Below are 17,169 nucleotides of genomic sequence, written 5' to 3'. Positions count from 1 at the left end.
TACAAACTATTTAAAAAGTTGGAGGTACCAAGCCAAAGAACAATTTTTTTCCTAAACTATTTTAGAGTAAGTTGCCAACCTGGTCTCCCATCTTTTCCAAGCACTCCAGTGTGTACATCTCCTCTACATAAGGGCATTTTCCTATAACTACAAAAATCAAACAACTAACATTGATACATTTCTACCGTCTAATCCTCAGATCCCATTCAGGTTTTTTCTTTTTTTAAGGAAGATTTGCCCTGAGCTAACGTCCACTGCCAATCCTCCTCTTTTTCCTGAGGAAGATTGGCCCTGAGCTTACATGTATGCCCATCTTCCTCTGTTTTGTATGTGGGATGCTGCCACAGCATGGCTTGAAAAGCAGTGCCAGGTCCACACCCAGGATTTGAAATGGCAAACCCTGGGCTGCTGAAGCAGAATGCATGAACTTAACCACTATGCCACCAGGCCAGCCCCTAATCCTCAGATCCCACTCAGGTTTTGTCAATTGTCCTTTTGAGTAAAAGGATCCCATTCAAAATCACGTTTTGCATTTACTTGTCATGGAACAATTCCTTCATCCTGGAAGAGGTTTTCAGTTAGTCCTTGATGTCTTTGACTTTTACACTTTTGAATGTCACAGACCAGTTTTGTAGAATGTCCCTCAACGTGATTTTGTCTTCTATTTCCCCATGATTAGATTCAAGGAATAAAACTTCGGCAGGAAAATAACTGTAGTGATGCCATATCCTTCTCACCCAACCTATCACGCAGTGCCTGATTTCAGTTTGTCCCCTTCCTGATGCTGCTCACTTTGATCACCTGATTAAAGCGGTGGCTTCTGGCTTCTCCACTGTGAAGTTACTCTTATTAGTACTCATTACTATGAATAAGTATTGTATGTGAAGTTACATTGAAACTGTATAAATATACCATTTCTCACCAAATTTTTAATTTACCCATCTATTTATTTACATCTTTGTGGATCCGTGGTTTCCTATTTTACTCAATGAGTTATAACCCATTAGTGTCGTTATTCACTTTGATGCTCATACTGTTCCTAACTCAGCCCGTGGAAACGCCTGCAAGCTCCTATCATTCTTTAAGAATTTTCTTGCTTTCTGGTATAACAAGATGCTTCATGCTTCTCTTGTACTTTCCCTGGCCCAGCCCTGTGAGCAAGCATTACCCCAAAGATCCTGACTCATGTAAGAGAGAGTGGTAGTTAGATCTGAGCTCCAGGTGTGATCACTGGAAAGCAGCTACTCCCAGGCCCTCTAGATTGCTAAAGGTAAAGAATGTACGTATGAACGTGTAAACGGACATGTGTTTGTGCACACATTACACCTATCATCTCTACTTATTTCCAAAACTATCTATTGAAATCCATGAGTTCATATCAAAATTCCCAATTCCAACCAAGCACCACAGGGTTCATTTTAGTTTTCCCCTTTCTATTTATGTATCCCCCTTATCCCACGGTGTGAAACCTGACTCTCATTGAACTTAGTATTTTTGCTTATTTGATCAAATCGCCCACATGGAACCAGCCTCCCAATCTTGCCACCACTTCACCCCATGCTTGGATACCCACCTCCTCCCACTCAGGAGCTTACAATCTCCACAGGGCTATCCTTCCATAGAAACCCTCTCACTCTTGCTATCATCCCAGGGGGCCTGGAGGACAGAGCATCAAACCAAAGAGGGTTATTCTCAAGCCTTAAAATAGAATGGAATCTGCCCTGATATTTCAGACTTGGTTGGAACCTGTGACCCCTTTCATCTTTTCAATTTCTCCCTTTTGAAATGAGAATGTAAGTCCTAGGCTTGTCCTATTGTTGTACTTTAGAAGCAGATAACTCATCACGTTTTACAAGTGACAGGCCCTGAATTTGGAACCAGTTCGTCAGAGCCCCAAGATCTGCCTCAAAGAGTGAGGGAGAAGCTGAAGGAACAAAGCACTTGGTGTTATATGGGGATTTTTGTAAGTTGATTCTGTACCCTGCAACTATGCTGTAGTTGTTGATTATTTCTAACAGCTTTCTGGCAGATTCTTAGGGTTTTCTATATATAGAATCATGTCGTCCACAAACAGCAACAGTTTTACTTCTTAATTTACAATTTGGGTACCTTTTCTTTCTCTTTCTTGCTTCATTGCACTGGCCAAAACCTACAGTGCTATGTAGAATAGGAGTGGTGAGAGTGGGAACCCTTGTCTGATTCCTGTTCTCAGAGGGAGGGATGGCTTTCAGTTTTTCACCATATGTGTGATGTTGGCTATGGGTTTGTCATATATGGCCTTTATTATGTTGAGGTACTTTCCTTCTATACCAATTTTAATGAGAGTTTTTATCACAAATGGATGCCGGATCTTGTCAAATGCTTTCTCTGCATCTATTGAGATGATCATGTGATCTTTATTCTTCATTTTTTTTAATGGAGTGTGTCACATTGATTGATTTCTGGATGTTCAACCATCCACGCCTCCTTGGTATAAATCCCATTTGATCATGGTTTATGATCCTTTTAATGTACAGCTGTATTTGGTTTACCAATATTTTGTTGAGGATATTTGCATCTATATTCATTGGCTTGTAATTGTCCTTCTTTGTCTTGTTCCTGTCTGGCTTTGGGATCAATGTGATTTTGGCCTCATAAAATGTTAGGAAGTGCTCCTTCTTGTTCAATTTTTTGGAATAGTTTGAGAAGAAAAGGTATTAAATCTTCTTTGAATGTTTGGTATAAATCTCCAGAGAAGCCATCTGGTGCTGGACTTCTGTTTTTTGGGAAGTTTTTGATTACTGTTTCAATCTCTTTACTTGTGATGGTGTATTCAGATTCTTAATTAATTCTTGATTCACTTTTGGGAGGTTGTATGAATCTAAGAATTTATCCATATCTTCTAGGCATCCAATTTGTTGACATATAGTTTTTCATAGTAATCTCTAATGATCCTTTGTATTTCTATGGCATCCATTGTAATTTCTACTTTTTCATGTCTAATTATTTGAGACTTCTCTCCTCTTTGCTTAGTAAGTCTGGCTAAGGGTTAGTCAATTTTGTTTATCCTCTCAAAGAAGTAACTCTTAGTTTCATTGATCCTTCTACTGTTTTACTATGCTCTATTTCATTTATTTCTCCTCTATTTTTATTATTTGCCTCATTGTGCTGACTTTGGGCTTGCTTTGTTCTTTTCCTAGCTCTGTTACATGTAGTTTAAGATTACTTATTTGAGGTCTTTCTTGTTTGTTGAAGCGTGCTTGCATTGCTATGAATTTCCCTCTTATAACCACTTTTGCTGCTTCCCATGAGTTGGTAGGTTCTATTTTCTTTTTCATTTGTCTCCAGGTATTTTTAAATTTCTCCTTTGATCCTTCATTGATCCAATAGTTGTTCAGTGGCATATTGTTTAGTCTCCACATATATGTGACTTTCTTACCTTTTTTCTTGTAGTTGATTTCTAGTTTCATAGCACTGGGTTCAAAAAGGATGCTGGATATGATTTCAATCTTCTTAAATTTATTGAGGTTTTCCTTGTTTCCCAACATGTGGTCTATCAGCTAGAATGTCCATGTGCACTTGAGAAGAATGTGTATTCTGCTGTTTTCTGGATGGAGTTTTCTATATATATCTATTAAGTTCATCTGGTCTAGTATTTCGTTTAAGGCCATTGTTTCCTTGTTCACTTTCTGTCTGAATGATCTACGCATTAATGTAAGAGGGATGATAAGGTCCCCCACTATTATTGTGTTGCTGTCAATTTCTCCCTTTAGGTCTGTTAATAGTTGCTTTGTATACTTTGGTGCTCCTGTGTTAGGTGCATATATATTCATAAGTGTTATGTCCCCTTGATGGAAGGTTCCTTTTATCACATACTGCCCCTCTTTGTCTCTCATTGTCTTTTTTATCTTGAAGTCTGTTTTGTCTGATATAAGCATGGCAACACCTTCTTTTTGTTGGCCATTTGCTTGGAGTGTCATCTTCCATTACTTCACATTGAGCCTATGTTTGTCTTTAGAGCTGAGATGTGTTTCCTGGAGTCAGCATAAAGTTGGGTTTGTTTTTTAACCTGTCCAACCACTGTGTCTTTTTTTAGAGAATTCAATCCATTTACATTCAGAATGATTATTGATATATGAAGGCTCGATACTTCCACTTTATCTCTTACTTTCTGTTGTTCTATTTTTCCATTGTTACTCTCTTCTGTATTTCTGACTGACATTTCAGTTTGGTGGTTTTCTGTGACAGTTTTCCCAGTTTTCTCTTTATTTGTGAATTATGGCTCTGCTCTGATTTTTTGTCTAGTGGTCACCATGAGATTTGTATAAAAGATCTCATAGATAAGACTGTCAATTTTCTGATAGCCTCTTATCTCCATTAGCCTAAGCTGGTTCCATCCCTGTTCTCTTCCCCTTCTGAGTTATTGTTGTCACAAATTATTCTGTTTTGTGTTGTGACTTTGTGACTAAATTGAAGCATTTGTGATGCTTTCCTTCCCTTTATCTTTTATTATATAATTAAATGTTTGCTAACCTGTTCTGATAGAGAGCTTCAGTTTTCTGAGTTTGTCTATTTATCTCCTTGCTCAAAGCTACGTAGACCTTTACCTTCTTGTGTCAGTTATGAGTGCATCCTTTATCATTTCTTCTAAGGGAGGTATGCTGGCAGTGAACTCCCCCTCAGCTTTTGTTTATCTGAGAAACCTTTTATTTCTCCATCATATTGGAAGGATGGTTTCACCAGATAGAGCATTCCTGGCTGAAACTGTTTGTCTTTCATTATTTTGAATATATCATTCCATTCTCTCCTAGCCTGTAAGGTTTCTGCCAAGAAATCTGCTAATCACCTGACAGAGGTTCCTTTTTAGGTTATTTTCTTCTGCCTTGCTGCCCTTGATATTTTTTTCTTTGTCACTGACTTTTGCCAGTTTTTCTATTATGTGCCTTGGAGAAGGTCTTTTTGCATTGATGTAATTAGGAGTTCTATTGACTTCATGTATTGTAAGTCCAGTTCTTTCCCCATGTTTGGGAAGTCCTCAGCTATTATTTCTTCGAGCAAGCTCTCCGTTTCTTTCTCCCTCTTGTCTCCCTCTGTACCTATAATCCTTACCTTGCTTTTCCAAATCAGGTCAGATATTACTTAAAGAATTTCTTCATTTTCCTAAATCTTACTTCTCTAACCTCCTCCACCTAAAGCATTTCTATATTTCTCTCCTCTAAATCACTACTTCTGTCCTCCACAAAATCAGCTCTATTTTTTATGGATTCTACAATTTTATCTCATTAATTGTGTTCTTCATTTCCAGAATTTTTCTTTGGTTTTTTTAGAGTTTCCATCTCTTTGGTGATGTATTCCTTCTTCATACTAATTTTATTCCTGAGCTCACTGTACTCTCCTTCTGAGATGTCTTGTAATTTTTCAGTTGATGATAACTATTTTTAATTCTCTGTCATTTCCACTGTACATTTCTGTTACTTCTCGTTGGTTTCCGGAGACTTTTCCTTTTCCTTCTGCTCAAAAGTGTTACTGTAGTTTTTCATGGCTTTTGATGAACTGATCCTTTCCTGGTGCATTAGTAGCATGATCAGGTCACAGATTTCACCTGCTACTGCTAGGGGTAAGTAGGAGCCATGTTTCTATCTCGCCCCATCTGCTGGGAGCAGTATGGGTATGGTGGGTGCTCCTGCAGGCCAGGACAGAGTTTGAGCACATGGGAGTGCCAACGTCTCTGCTCCCACTGTGCTTGGTGGGTGGAGTTTCGTCCCATGGTCCAGACGAGGGGCTATTCGTTGGGGCTGTGGCGGCACAGTTGGTGCTCCCATGGGACAGGAGAGCACTTGCACACACATGCAGCACTGCAGATGCCTCCTCTTATGGTCACACCAGGGTGCATTCCTACTAGCGCTGTTGTGGCAGTATGGTGGGTGCTCCCATTAGCTGAGAGAGCATTTGCCCACAGTCTGGTCTGCCCCCACCTCCTGTTACAGTAGTGCCGGCCGCTGTGTGAGGACCCATAACCTGGCTCATTGCTGCTAGGGATGGGTAGCACTTATCTCCCCTGCTTCCTGGGAACCCAGCCATCCACCTTCAGATGTATAGCTGTGTGGGGCTCTCAGATGTCCTATTGTTCTGTGTTGATATCCTCCATTGTTCAGTGAATGTCCATGTTGTTGTCACTCAAAAGGGGAGAGACAAAGGGACAGCTCACTCTGCCATGTTGCTGACATCACTCCTCATGTATTTTTTTCCACCTTCATTGAAAGCCTGCAAGACACTGAGGTTACCATAGCTGAGAAGACACGGTCTCGTCATCAGGAAAAGTGTGGTTTCAACTCCCAGCCCCAGGCTGCTGATGGAGCCCCCTGCCAGGGGTCGCAGTTCACAGACTTCAGGTTGACCCTGGGTTGCAGCAGGAGCATTCCCCCAATGCTGCAGCCCTGGGGCTTCAAGCTTTATTCGTTCCCCATATGCAAAAGCAGTGGCCCAAGCAGGACGCAGCTCCTGCTTCAGCCGCAGGTGGCGGCCTGCAGCCAATGATGCCTTGGAGGGACATAGGCTTGAGGCTCCATGTGGGGGCACTGTCATCGGGCCCGTGGGCGCCGTTCTCCCCAACCAGAACCGTCCAGCTGGGTCTTTGGTTTCTGTGGGTTTCAGAATCTGCGCGCACCCGGCGCTTCTGGGCTTCCATGGGGGCTGCAGTAGTTGGCTGGGTGGTGGGTGGGACTCTCGGCCAAGCGCCGAGGACCCTGGCATTTCCCGCAGCATCTCCGCCCCTTGGCTCCTGTTCCTGGTCGGGGCCACGCCGGCGTCCGAGGAAGGCGGGGGCCATGGTCCAGATGGAGACGCAGCTACAGAGCATTTTTGAGGAGGTGGTGGTGAGTGGATGGCCGGGGAGCCGAGGCGACGGCGGGGCCACCGAGGGGGGACGGACAGGGAGACTGTGCAGCGGCTCGAGGAGCAGGCCCGGCCACCTCTACCCACCTCCGCTTTGTAAGACACAGTGTGCGCACAGGGGTCAGCCGTTCTCCTTGCGGACAGATGCAAGGGCCCCGCGGCATCCTCAGCGCCCTTGGAGATGGGCCGGGCAGGTGGTGGTGGTGGTGACTGCGGGTTGCTGATGAGAGGGACGCGCCCTGTGTTACATTGTAATGTTTTGTTCCAGGAGGGCCCTGCCTTTCATTTTTTTAAATTCACATCATTTACTTTTGTTTTATTTTTTACACAAAATGAAAATTATAGAAGAGGCTTTCCCTGGGTGAGTATATGCATGGCAGATTTTTGTGTTTTTACACAAGCGTATATTTGTAAGGTTTTACTTAGGTTTATCTTGGAGGTTTATAAGATTCACTATTCTGGTCATGTTGAATTACATTTTTTAAAACTAGTGGGAAATAATGTGATTTCAGTTTTTTTAGCATGTTTATGGACACCTCTGAAGATGAAAAAACAAAACTAATTAGCTGTCTGGGGGCCTTCAGACAGTTTTGGGGTGGTCTTTCTCAGGTGAGCACTGTGTTTTCAATACATTCAGCTGATGATTTTTGACTCCTTTTTTTAGGTTTGCTTTGATGTTGCTGTTAAGATATTTCTGGAAGCGGAGAAATAATTGTAATCACCTTTTATTTGTCTATTCTCATTTCCATTTGTACTCTCCCAGTGGAGAATCTGTATTGAGAAGTCAAGTTGATGACAAAGCAGTGTAAGATGTTCTTAAAAATCTCCCCCATGTTAGATTATATAAAGTCATTTTGATCTTATTCTGATTTTTTTTGGTGCACTTGAAAACAGCTGTGTTAGGGATTCTGACGGATAAAAATTTCATTCATTTACTCAATAAAGGAACTGACACAGCATTGCTACAAAGATACTATAATAAAGATACCATAGGGAAGATACATAGATGTCACAATAAGGATATAAAGGTTCTATAATAAGGATATAAAAATATAATAACAATGAGGAAAGAGCAGTAAAACTTAGTAGCAAAGAACAGTCACCAGAAAATATATCCATGAAAAAGACAAAATGTGTGGTCTTTAAAGAGCTGATGTTCCACTAGTGCATTATCTCCTCAGGGGGTGTTATGGGTAGGAAAATGAAGACGGTTGGTAGCTGAGCCACTGGCATGGATCACAGACATGGATCACATAGTGGCAATACATTCCTTTTTTTACATTTGTTTTCATTATTTTTGAATAGGTAACATATTCATATGGTTCAAAACGGAAAAGATACCAAAATGTGGAACCAATGAATAATCTCCTTCCATTTCTCTTAGCTTAATCACCTGGTTTCTTTCCCTGTCTGCAGCCAATATGCCCCGTTTGCTTCCAGTTAGGAGTATTTTACACATACACAATCATTTTTATAGAATGTTCCCATACTGTGTAACCGTTTTTTGGCACCTTGCTTTTTTCCTCTTAATATTAAATCCTCAAAGTAATTCTACATCAATCCCTTAAGAGTTACTTCTGCCTTCCTCCCTTTCTTGCTTATTTATAGCAGCATCATATTCTATGATATGGCTGCACCTTCCTTTATTTAACCAGACCCTACTGAATGACATTTAGGTTGCTTCTTACCTTCTCCACTTTAAACAATACTAATAATATTATACACGGGACACAATAAATTCCTGGAAGTAGCATTGCTGGGTCAGAGGGTATGTGTATTTGTAATTTTTATAAAAATTGCCTAATAGCTTTTCATAAGGGTCACAGTAATTTATACTCCCCCAGCAGTGTGTTAGGGTATCTGTTCTCTATAGTTGCACAGTAGAGTGACAATCAACTTTTTGATGTTTCTAGAACATGAGAAATTTTTATCTCAGTATGGTTTTATTTTGCATTTCTCTGAGTGATGTTGAACATCTTTCCAACATATTTTAGTTTTTTAATAATTCAAAACGATGCCAGGGAACAACATGTCAGTCCTGTCACTTATAGTCTTCTACCCACAAACAGTGTGAGTTTTGCCTATAAATTTAGCCAATTATTTCTAGAAGTGGAGTAAATGACCCAACTATATCTGAGTAACTTGAGGTGCTTGTCTAAAAACTGCAGATTCTCTGGTTCCAGGAAATCGAGTGTTCTAGTTAATATTTAGCTGAACATTCTAGTCACTCTTTCCAAAAGCCCTTTTAAATATATTATTACACTTTCTTGGCAAATATATAACTTGGATCTTATTTGATGCCAAAGGGTTTTCATTTGGGGTCAGCATTCTGAACATCCGTTCCTGCTGCAGAGGACTTAGGCCAGCAGAGTAACCCACGTTCTGCCCTGACCTCATGTGCTAAAAGGTTTCTTGTTTATTGCTTGTTGTTTGGGACAAATTTCATGGTTGACGGAGGCGTGTTTATTTTAACCAGGGAAGATCTCTAATCACAAGTTGTATTTCAAATGCTTATTTATTCCTAATTTGTTTGAAACTTGAAATGCCTCTTCCTCTACTGAAAAAAAAAAGTTATAAACCACAATTAAGCTTTCTGGCTCATCCAAAAAGCCCATAATATAGATGAAATACATCTGCTCTACCTTAAAAGTCACACAAATATTTTGCAATGGAATTTACCAAACTCAAAACTGAATATAAAACTATTTTCATTTATCTTTAATACTGAAATCTGAGAAAAAAAGAGTTAGCTGGAGGAAGATGAGAAGCTGAGAGATAAAAATTTCTGTAAATATTCTAATAAGGTTAATCATTCTAGTTCTTTATAATACAGAACACATAGGTCTCTCAACACAACCACCAGGGATACTCTCCAGAGTCAAGACTAGGATAGGACGGGGGAGGAGATGGCAAACCTGAGTGTCCAGAGTGAACTGAAAGAGTGGAAGAGAAGCGAAAAAGAGAAAGGTGTTGAAAGGGTAGCTGTGTATCCAGGAGAGAGAGACCGCATGGAGTGGACATAGCGCAGATGTAAGGGGTGAGCGAGAGAAAGACCAGAACACGACTCAAAGCAGAGACAGCAAGTAATAGAAAGCAAGGCTGGAGAAAACGGTTCCCTACAAGAAGCACAGAGAGTGAATTTGGGGTGTGACAGCAAAGGCACCCAAAAGGAGAGGCTCTGGTATAGTGTGGGAGACTGTCATTGGTACCAGCAGGATGGCCTCACTTGTACCTGCCAGATGGTCACACACGGGTTGTTTGTACGTGAGGGAGCGCCCAGTGGCTAGACCCTGATTCTGAATCCAGGTCGTCACGGAGGGCCTCTGTGGCCCCTCAGGCACACGGACCTTAGTTGGGAACTTGTGTTTATAGTTCACTCACCTCCTCTGCCGTCTCCCTCTGCGCTAACACAATCACAGCCCAGTGGATCTCATCCCTGAATTTACACCCAAGCGTCATCTCTATTACTGCATCTGTATTTAGATTCCTGACCTTCAACTGGACATATGGGTCTGCAGCTGTGTATTCAGTCTGCCCATCTTGCCCTTTTCCAAGTCAAAATGTCACCCGGGCTAAGTAAAAACGCAATGCATTCATTCATTCAACCAAGAGTGACAGTGACCATCAGGCACTGTCTCAGGTCAAGCAGTAAACACAACAGTCTGTTGGGTTCCTAGAAATCTGTGGAGCACTTTATTAGAACACGTGACACAAATAGCATAAGGGGCAAACTGGAGACTTCTCTGGCCTCTAAGACGCTCTGGTCATTTTGAAGTAAAATGCTAAACTATGGCTGGACGGATATTAAATTTTACAAAGCAAAGAGCAATGTCAATTCCAAGTCAAATCAAGAGCAGAGAACTACCCTGAATATTCTCCAGACTGCATTCTAGAGATAAGATAATGTGTTGAAAGAGGAAGGGGAGAGAGCTAACAACAGAATTAATCATTTTCATACCCAAATTTCTGATAAACAAGGCCAACTTCTGCCACTCACGGAAAACGTTTTCACCGAAAAGTGAAAGGAATCTTCACTCACCACCACCCACACAGGGCCCTTCACACATACACAGGTACAGGCATCCATATGCACAGAAGGTCACACACACAAAATACTGCTGCAGAAGGGCTCACGGGAGAAAGGAGAAATGCATCACAATGTGGTTGAAAATTACCTGTTCTTTAAAATGACGCCAGGGAACAAGACAGGCATTTCAAAGAAATCTTCAAGTCCAGCCTCAGTGGAGGCTGACACTTCAGTTCAAAACTTAGCTCGGAACCAAGGAGAGGCATCAGTATTTACCATGTCCTCTGAACCATGTGGAGAATAACACCTGGATTTGCCCTCTGGGTGTTTCCCACGGTCCAGCTCAGTGCCCAGGCACGAGCATTTCCGGGACCCAAAATCCCAGAGCAGAACATGCTAGTCTTCCCCTGGGATCAAACACCACATTGGGGAGGGGCAAAGGGGGGCAGGATCTTCCCTCTGCCTCCACTCTCACATCCCTACATCGTCCAGGTTTACCTGAAATATGTTCAGAAAAATGCAGCAGTCACACTGCCCCTGATCATCTGTCTGCAAGGCAACTGCTGGGTTTACCCGACTGGATAAAGCCTGTGTGGCTGAGGACCACCTCAGCAGTTGGCCTCTACTAAGCCCCACCCCAGACGCAATCAGTCAATCCATTTCTTCAGCTTTTGAAAAGCATGCTGAGGTTTAACGTGAAAAAGGAAGCCCATCATTGCAGCTCCTTTCTAGAAGACATGGCCCTGAGTGCTCTGATGCCAACTCAAGCTCCTTTTGGAGACTCTTCCCCGGGGAAGTGCGTCATTTGGGTAAGGTCTGGGGGGAGGAAGGGTATTAAAGCAGGGAAGGGAAAGAAGAGGGGATAAGAGGTTTCACTTTCAGTTCAATCATTAATGAAGAGGTTCAAAAAGACGGCAATGAGTTTTGGTGTATATTAATGTGCCACAGTATTTCATCAAAAGACATGAGGTAACTATTTGGTCTGGCAAGAAATAAACCAGAATGAAGATAAAAACAAAAAAAACCGACATGAGGTAAGAATGCTTCCCAATTCCATTTGTGTTACAGCAGAAGACCCCCCCTAATGGGGCAGAAGGTATCCACAACTGTCCTACTAGAGGAAGCAAGTCCTAAGACACTTCTGTGTCAAACAGCCAGAGGTGCAGCAGCAGAGGATAATACTGCCAAGAAATTCATAAACAGAGCCCAAGGAAAAGGTATTTCCTAAAGGTCCTGATAAAACTTCAGGAGCTCCGCTAAATCCTACAAGCAGAATCAGTTCGCGCAAGGAAAGTCATCAATGCTGCACCCAGTCTCCCAAAGGGGGCTGGGGGGGGACCCAGTTACTCCTTCCTGAGACCAACTTTCGGGCAGGTCGTTTTCCCCTCGGAAATCCTCGTACTGTCTGGGGAGGAGGGGGTGTTTCTGAAGACCACACTGGCCCGCAGCCCGCACCTACGGCAGGCCCTCGGGAGCATCCGCGCGCAGGTGAGCGGGAACGCCCCCCAGGCACAGGCAGGAGGCGGGGGACGCGCGCGGACGGCGGTGCAGAGGGGCGCGGAGAGGGGCCTCCTTCCGGCCCGGGGCCCACCGCGCTCGGGGCGCACCAGCCGGGCGCCCTCCCGCCCCCGGGCCGGGCCGCCGACCTACCAGCGAGAGCACTTTGTAGGTGTTGGGGTCCTTGGCCGCGCCGGCGCGCGCCGCCTTCTCCAGCGGCTCCTCCCCCACCTCCATGGGGGCCAGCAGGGACTCGGCCACCTGTGGGTCCCCGGGCGCCGGGGACGCGTGGCCGCGGCTCGGGTCGCGGCCGCTCACCGCTGAGCCTACCCGGCGGCCGTGCCCGCCCTCTCCGCACTCCATCGAGACCCGGCGCCGCCGCTCCGCCCCGGGGCACCTTTAATAGGCCCCACCCCGGCCCCGCCCCACTCGGCTCCGCCCCGCCCCTCCCCGCCCCGCCCGCCGTACCCCTGGCCCCGCGCCCCCGCCCCGACCTCGGAGGGTGGGGAAAGCAACCCGACGCCCCGGATTGTTTGGCTTCCTGTCTGACTTTGGGCTCCCGGCGTGTCGGTTATTTCGGGTCCTTTGCGTGGGCCCATCTTAACCTTGCCCCCAGCCGCCCCTGCTCGCGCCCTGGGCACCGTCCGCGCACTTGCAGGAATCGCCCTGCATGGCCTGGCAGCGCGGGCAGGACTGGAAGCGCAGAGTGGGGTCTGCACAGGCCATGAGCTCATGAGGCCCCAAATAGAGCGGGAGCAGGAGGAGGATGCGGCCGCCAGGCTGTGCAGCTTCTCAAACGCGGGAGAGCGGGGTCAGGACAGCCCCTGCGTTCCCAGTTGAACATGCAAATAGCCTATAGGGTGGCCGTGGAGAAGGCGACCGTTTCTCCTCTGTAGAAACACGCAAGAATTCCCTACAGCCCTGCCACTCGCTACCCAGAGAGGAATAGGCAACCTTAAAATATCTGGCTTTACAAATACGCACATGTGTAAGGGATACTGAGTCTGTCGTAGTTTTATGCGGCGTCTGGGTTTTTGCCACTGCTCTTGTTTTAATTTATTTGCTTAATTAGTCCTTTTAGACTCGCTGCATTGAAGGCTTCAAAGTGTCGGCGTTGCGCCGTCCTGGGGTTGACACTGACACTTGGTTAGCAATATCGGACAATTGAACACAGTCTGAAAGGCTCTGATACTGACGCGAACAGTCGGCTGTAATTCTTGGTGGGTTTTGATTCACCTCCGATTCTACAACTTTTACGTTTCCTTCCTCACAAAAAAACCACAAGTGTGGAGCGTAGTGCGTCCTGCCTGTCAAGGGGAATCCAGTGACTTTCAAGTGCTTTGCAAGACCCCGGGACTGACTTCAGGGACCAGGGAAAGTTAGACAATGCAGAAACAGTTCATTGTCAACTCATTTTGATTACACGAATACATACAAATGTCTTTAAAAATGAGAAGGGATGTTTAACAGAGGTATCTTGTCCTGTTTAAAATAGTGGGTTTGGGATGCGTTCCATTTGTATTGACTCATTCATTCAATAATGAATCCTTCGATTTAATCTTCTGGCCTCCAACTAAGCATACCATCTCAAAGAGGAATAAAAGTATGTTTTTCCCAGGTGGTGCTCAGTCTGGTGGAAGGGGGTGAGGGCAATAAACCAGAAATTTAAACCAAGTCGTCTCTGCATAATGGAGTCATAATTAGGACATGATGACAGCTTAGTGGAAAGGGTAACTGACATCTGGAAGGAGTAGAGGCCATCCCTCACAGCATTATTGAGTTGGTTTTCTTTTGAAGTACCTTTGAGTCAGCTTACAAACCACTCAAGAGAAACAGGTTTTCAGTATTTTGTAATCATGCATATTTTATATCCCCAAACTTGGCTCCCAATTTTCCTTTAACTGTTTCCAAAACTTAGATTCAAGGACAAGATTTGCTCCATGGAGATTGATCAAATAAGTGTCAAAATTCTGAAAGCAACTCATCAGAGACGTTCCAAAGCGGCTTTGAACCTGACAAAGCAATTGCAATCAATGTATTGTCTGCACCCCGGGGAGGCAATAGGTTGCTGTAAAGGTTTCGCCCATTGGAAAGTCAGCGTACAGCCTGCAGGGTCACAAACTCAAACATCAGGGCATCTCCAGGAGCATTGATGACGGAGGCGCCCCCTGCAGGTGAACTGCGTGCCCTGTTAAAGGGCGCAGTGTTCACTTAGCACACTGAGAGCCCACTCTGGGCAGAGAGATTTCTCAAGAGAAACAGGAAATTTAGATGTTTGTGTGAATGCTCCAGATTGCAAAATTTTGTCTATAACGTTCAGAAAAACAATTTCTTTAGACACCTAAAAGGCCAAACAAAATGTAACCCATCTGCAGAGTGGGCCTGGCACTTGGGCCACCAGGAAGTGGCCTCTGCCTTATGCTCATTCCCTCTCCTGTGCCAGCTGGGACTTTTATGTGTAACTATAAAAATCCAGTTGAAATTCTAAAACCTGAAGAATAAAAATGGCTCGAGTATGGCACTCACATTGTTTAGCTGTGCACTCAGCAACGCCTGTGGAACTTGTGCCTGGTCTTGTCTATATTCCAGTCTGAGGGACAGCTCCAAACTCCAAAGGACAATAAAGTTATGAGACATGCAACTGCTACACAACTTCTCTGATTCGTGCAAAGGTGAACAACGAGTTTTTCATCCTCAGTCCTAAACCCCTCTGTGTTAGCGATGGAGGGTCCTGCTCTAGCACGCAGTAAAGATGATAGTTTAAGGTTTTACAAGATTCCTCAAGTTTCACTAAACAGAAAGGTTTAAACATTTCTCCCTTGGTGCCTGAAAGTTTGGATGTAGATGAGACCAAAACACTAAACAAAACCCACTTATGTGTGTTGGAACTATGACTTCTCAAAGTTGAGAAACAACTCCTCTCGGCTTTTACAAAGTGAGATATGCTGTGGAGTAATTATCTTGGCAGCTGCTTGCTCCAGAGCCTCTCCAGCTCCCTCCCAGTGCCCAGGACAACACCACAGACATCTAGCCCAGTCTAAAAAGAGGAAAACCACACAGTTCTTCAATGTTTACGAGACAGAAAAGAATTTTCCTTGGCGTTATTTTTAAGATTTTGTATGACATTCTGATTTCTCTTTCTTTTTTGTAAGCACAAAAACATGCCCTCTGGAAGAAGCTTGCTAACTACGTGACCTTGTACAGATTACAAGAACTCTCTGAGTCTTCTGTTCCTCCTTAATAAAATGGTGTTACAAATAACACCACAAAATTAGACTACTATCACTAAATGCCAACAATGTGTTTAACATTTCCCCAACTTTACATACAAATTTAAATTTATCCTTTTAATATTTAAGTTACCTGACCCCTACTCCTAAGAGAGAGAATAAAATCATTTAATTTTTACAAGCTTCATGGCAAATTTCTAACCTATACAAAAATTAAGCAAATACTTAATTATAACATGAAAGATAAAGGGAAGGAAAGCATCAAAAATAACTATAAACACTTCAATTTACTCACAAACTCACAATACAGAAAAGAACAATTTGTGACAACAATAACTCAGAAGGGAAACAGGAAAACAATGGAACATGCTTGAGCTAATGGAGATAAGAGGATATCAGGAAATGGACAATCTCATCTATGAATCTTTTATACAAATCTCATGATAAGCACTAAACAAAAAATCAGAGCAGAGCCATAATTCACAAATAAAGAGAAAACTGAGAAAACCATCACAGAAATCCACCAAACTCAAATGGCAGTCAGAAATACAAGGGAAGATTAACAGTGGAAAAATTGAAGAACCTGAAAGTAGGAGATAAAACAGAAGTAGTAAGCCCTCTAATATCAATCACTCTAAATGTAAATAGAACACATTCTCCAATAAAAAGTCACCAAGTGACTGGATGGGTTAAAAAACAAGATCCAACAATATGCTGCCTGCAGGAAACATATGTCAGCTCTAAAGACAGACACAGGCTCAGTGTGAAGGGATGGAAGACAATACTCCAAGCAAATAGCAAACAAAAGAAAGGAAGTGTTGCCATACTTAGATCAAACAAAGTAGACTTCAAGATAAAGAAGATAATGAGAGACAAAGAGGGGCAGTATATAATGATAAAAGGGACATTCAACCAAGAGGACACAACACTTATGAATATATAAGCATCTAACATGGGAGCACCAGAGAATATAAAGCAACTATTAACAGACCTAACAGGAGAAATTGACACAACACAATAAACAGTGGGGGACCTCAATACCCTTCCAAAAGTAAAAGATAGACCATTAAGGCAGAAATTCAACAAAGAAATAGTGGATTTAAATGAAATACTTGACCAGATGGACTTAATAGAAATATGTATAACTTTCCATCCAAAAACAATAGAATACACATTCTTCTGAAGTGCACATGGAACATTCTCAAAGACAGAGCATCGGTTGGGAAATAAGGCAAGCTTCAATAAATTTAGGAAGATTGAAATCATATCAAGCATCTTTTTTGATCATAATGCCATGAAACTAGAAATAAATTACAAGAAAAAGGCTAGGAAAGTCACAAATGTGTGAGGAGACTACACAACATCCTACTGGACAATCATTGGATCAAAGAAGAATTCAAAGGAGAAATTAAAAAAATACCTGGAGACAAATGAAATGCAGATACAATATACCAACTCTTATGGGATGCCACAAAACAGTGCTAAGAGGGAAAGTTACAGCAATACAGGCCTTTCTCAATAAACAATAAAAATCTCAAATAA

General features: G+C 43.1%; 1 protein-coding gene across 9 annotated transcripts in view; it reads right to left on the bottom strand.

Annotated features, from left to right (window-relative positions):
• LOC103544232 (ectonucleotide pyrophosphatase/phosphodiesterase family member 3-like) overlaps nucleotides 1–12,828 on the bottom strand; it is a 112,718-nt gene extending 99,890 nt beyond the window's left edge. For 6 of the 9 annotated variants that reach the window (XR_011522118.1, XR_011522119.1, XR_011522117.1 and 3 more), the window contains exon 1: nucleotides 12,551–12,792. Coding sequence is in view for 2 of the 9 variants with exons in the window: in XM_070557166.1 (XP_070413267.1) it covers nucleotides 12,551–12,760 (210 nt within the window). In the remaining 7 variants the exon portion in view is untranslated. Of the gene's footprint in view, nucleotides 1–12,550 lie in introns of all 9 variants that reach the window. The other 3 variants (XM_070557165.1, XM_070557168.1, XM_070557170.1) reach the window with 3 other exon arrangements.
• Nucleotides 12,829–17,169: the final 4,341 nt, after the last annotated feature.

The sequence above is a fragment of the Equus przewalskii genome, chromosome 9, assembly GCF_037783145.1.
Source record: "Equus przewalskii isolate Varuska chromosome 9, EquPr2, whole genome shotgun sequence".
Lineage (NCBI taxonomy): Eukaryota > Metazoa > Chordata > Mammalia > Perissodactyla > Equidae > Equus > Equus przewalskii.
This window is presented reverse-complemented; position numbering and strand designations above follow the sequence as displayed.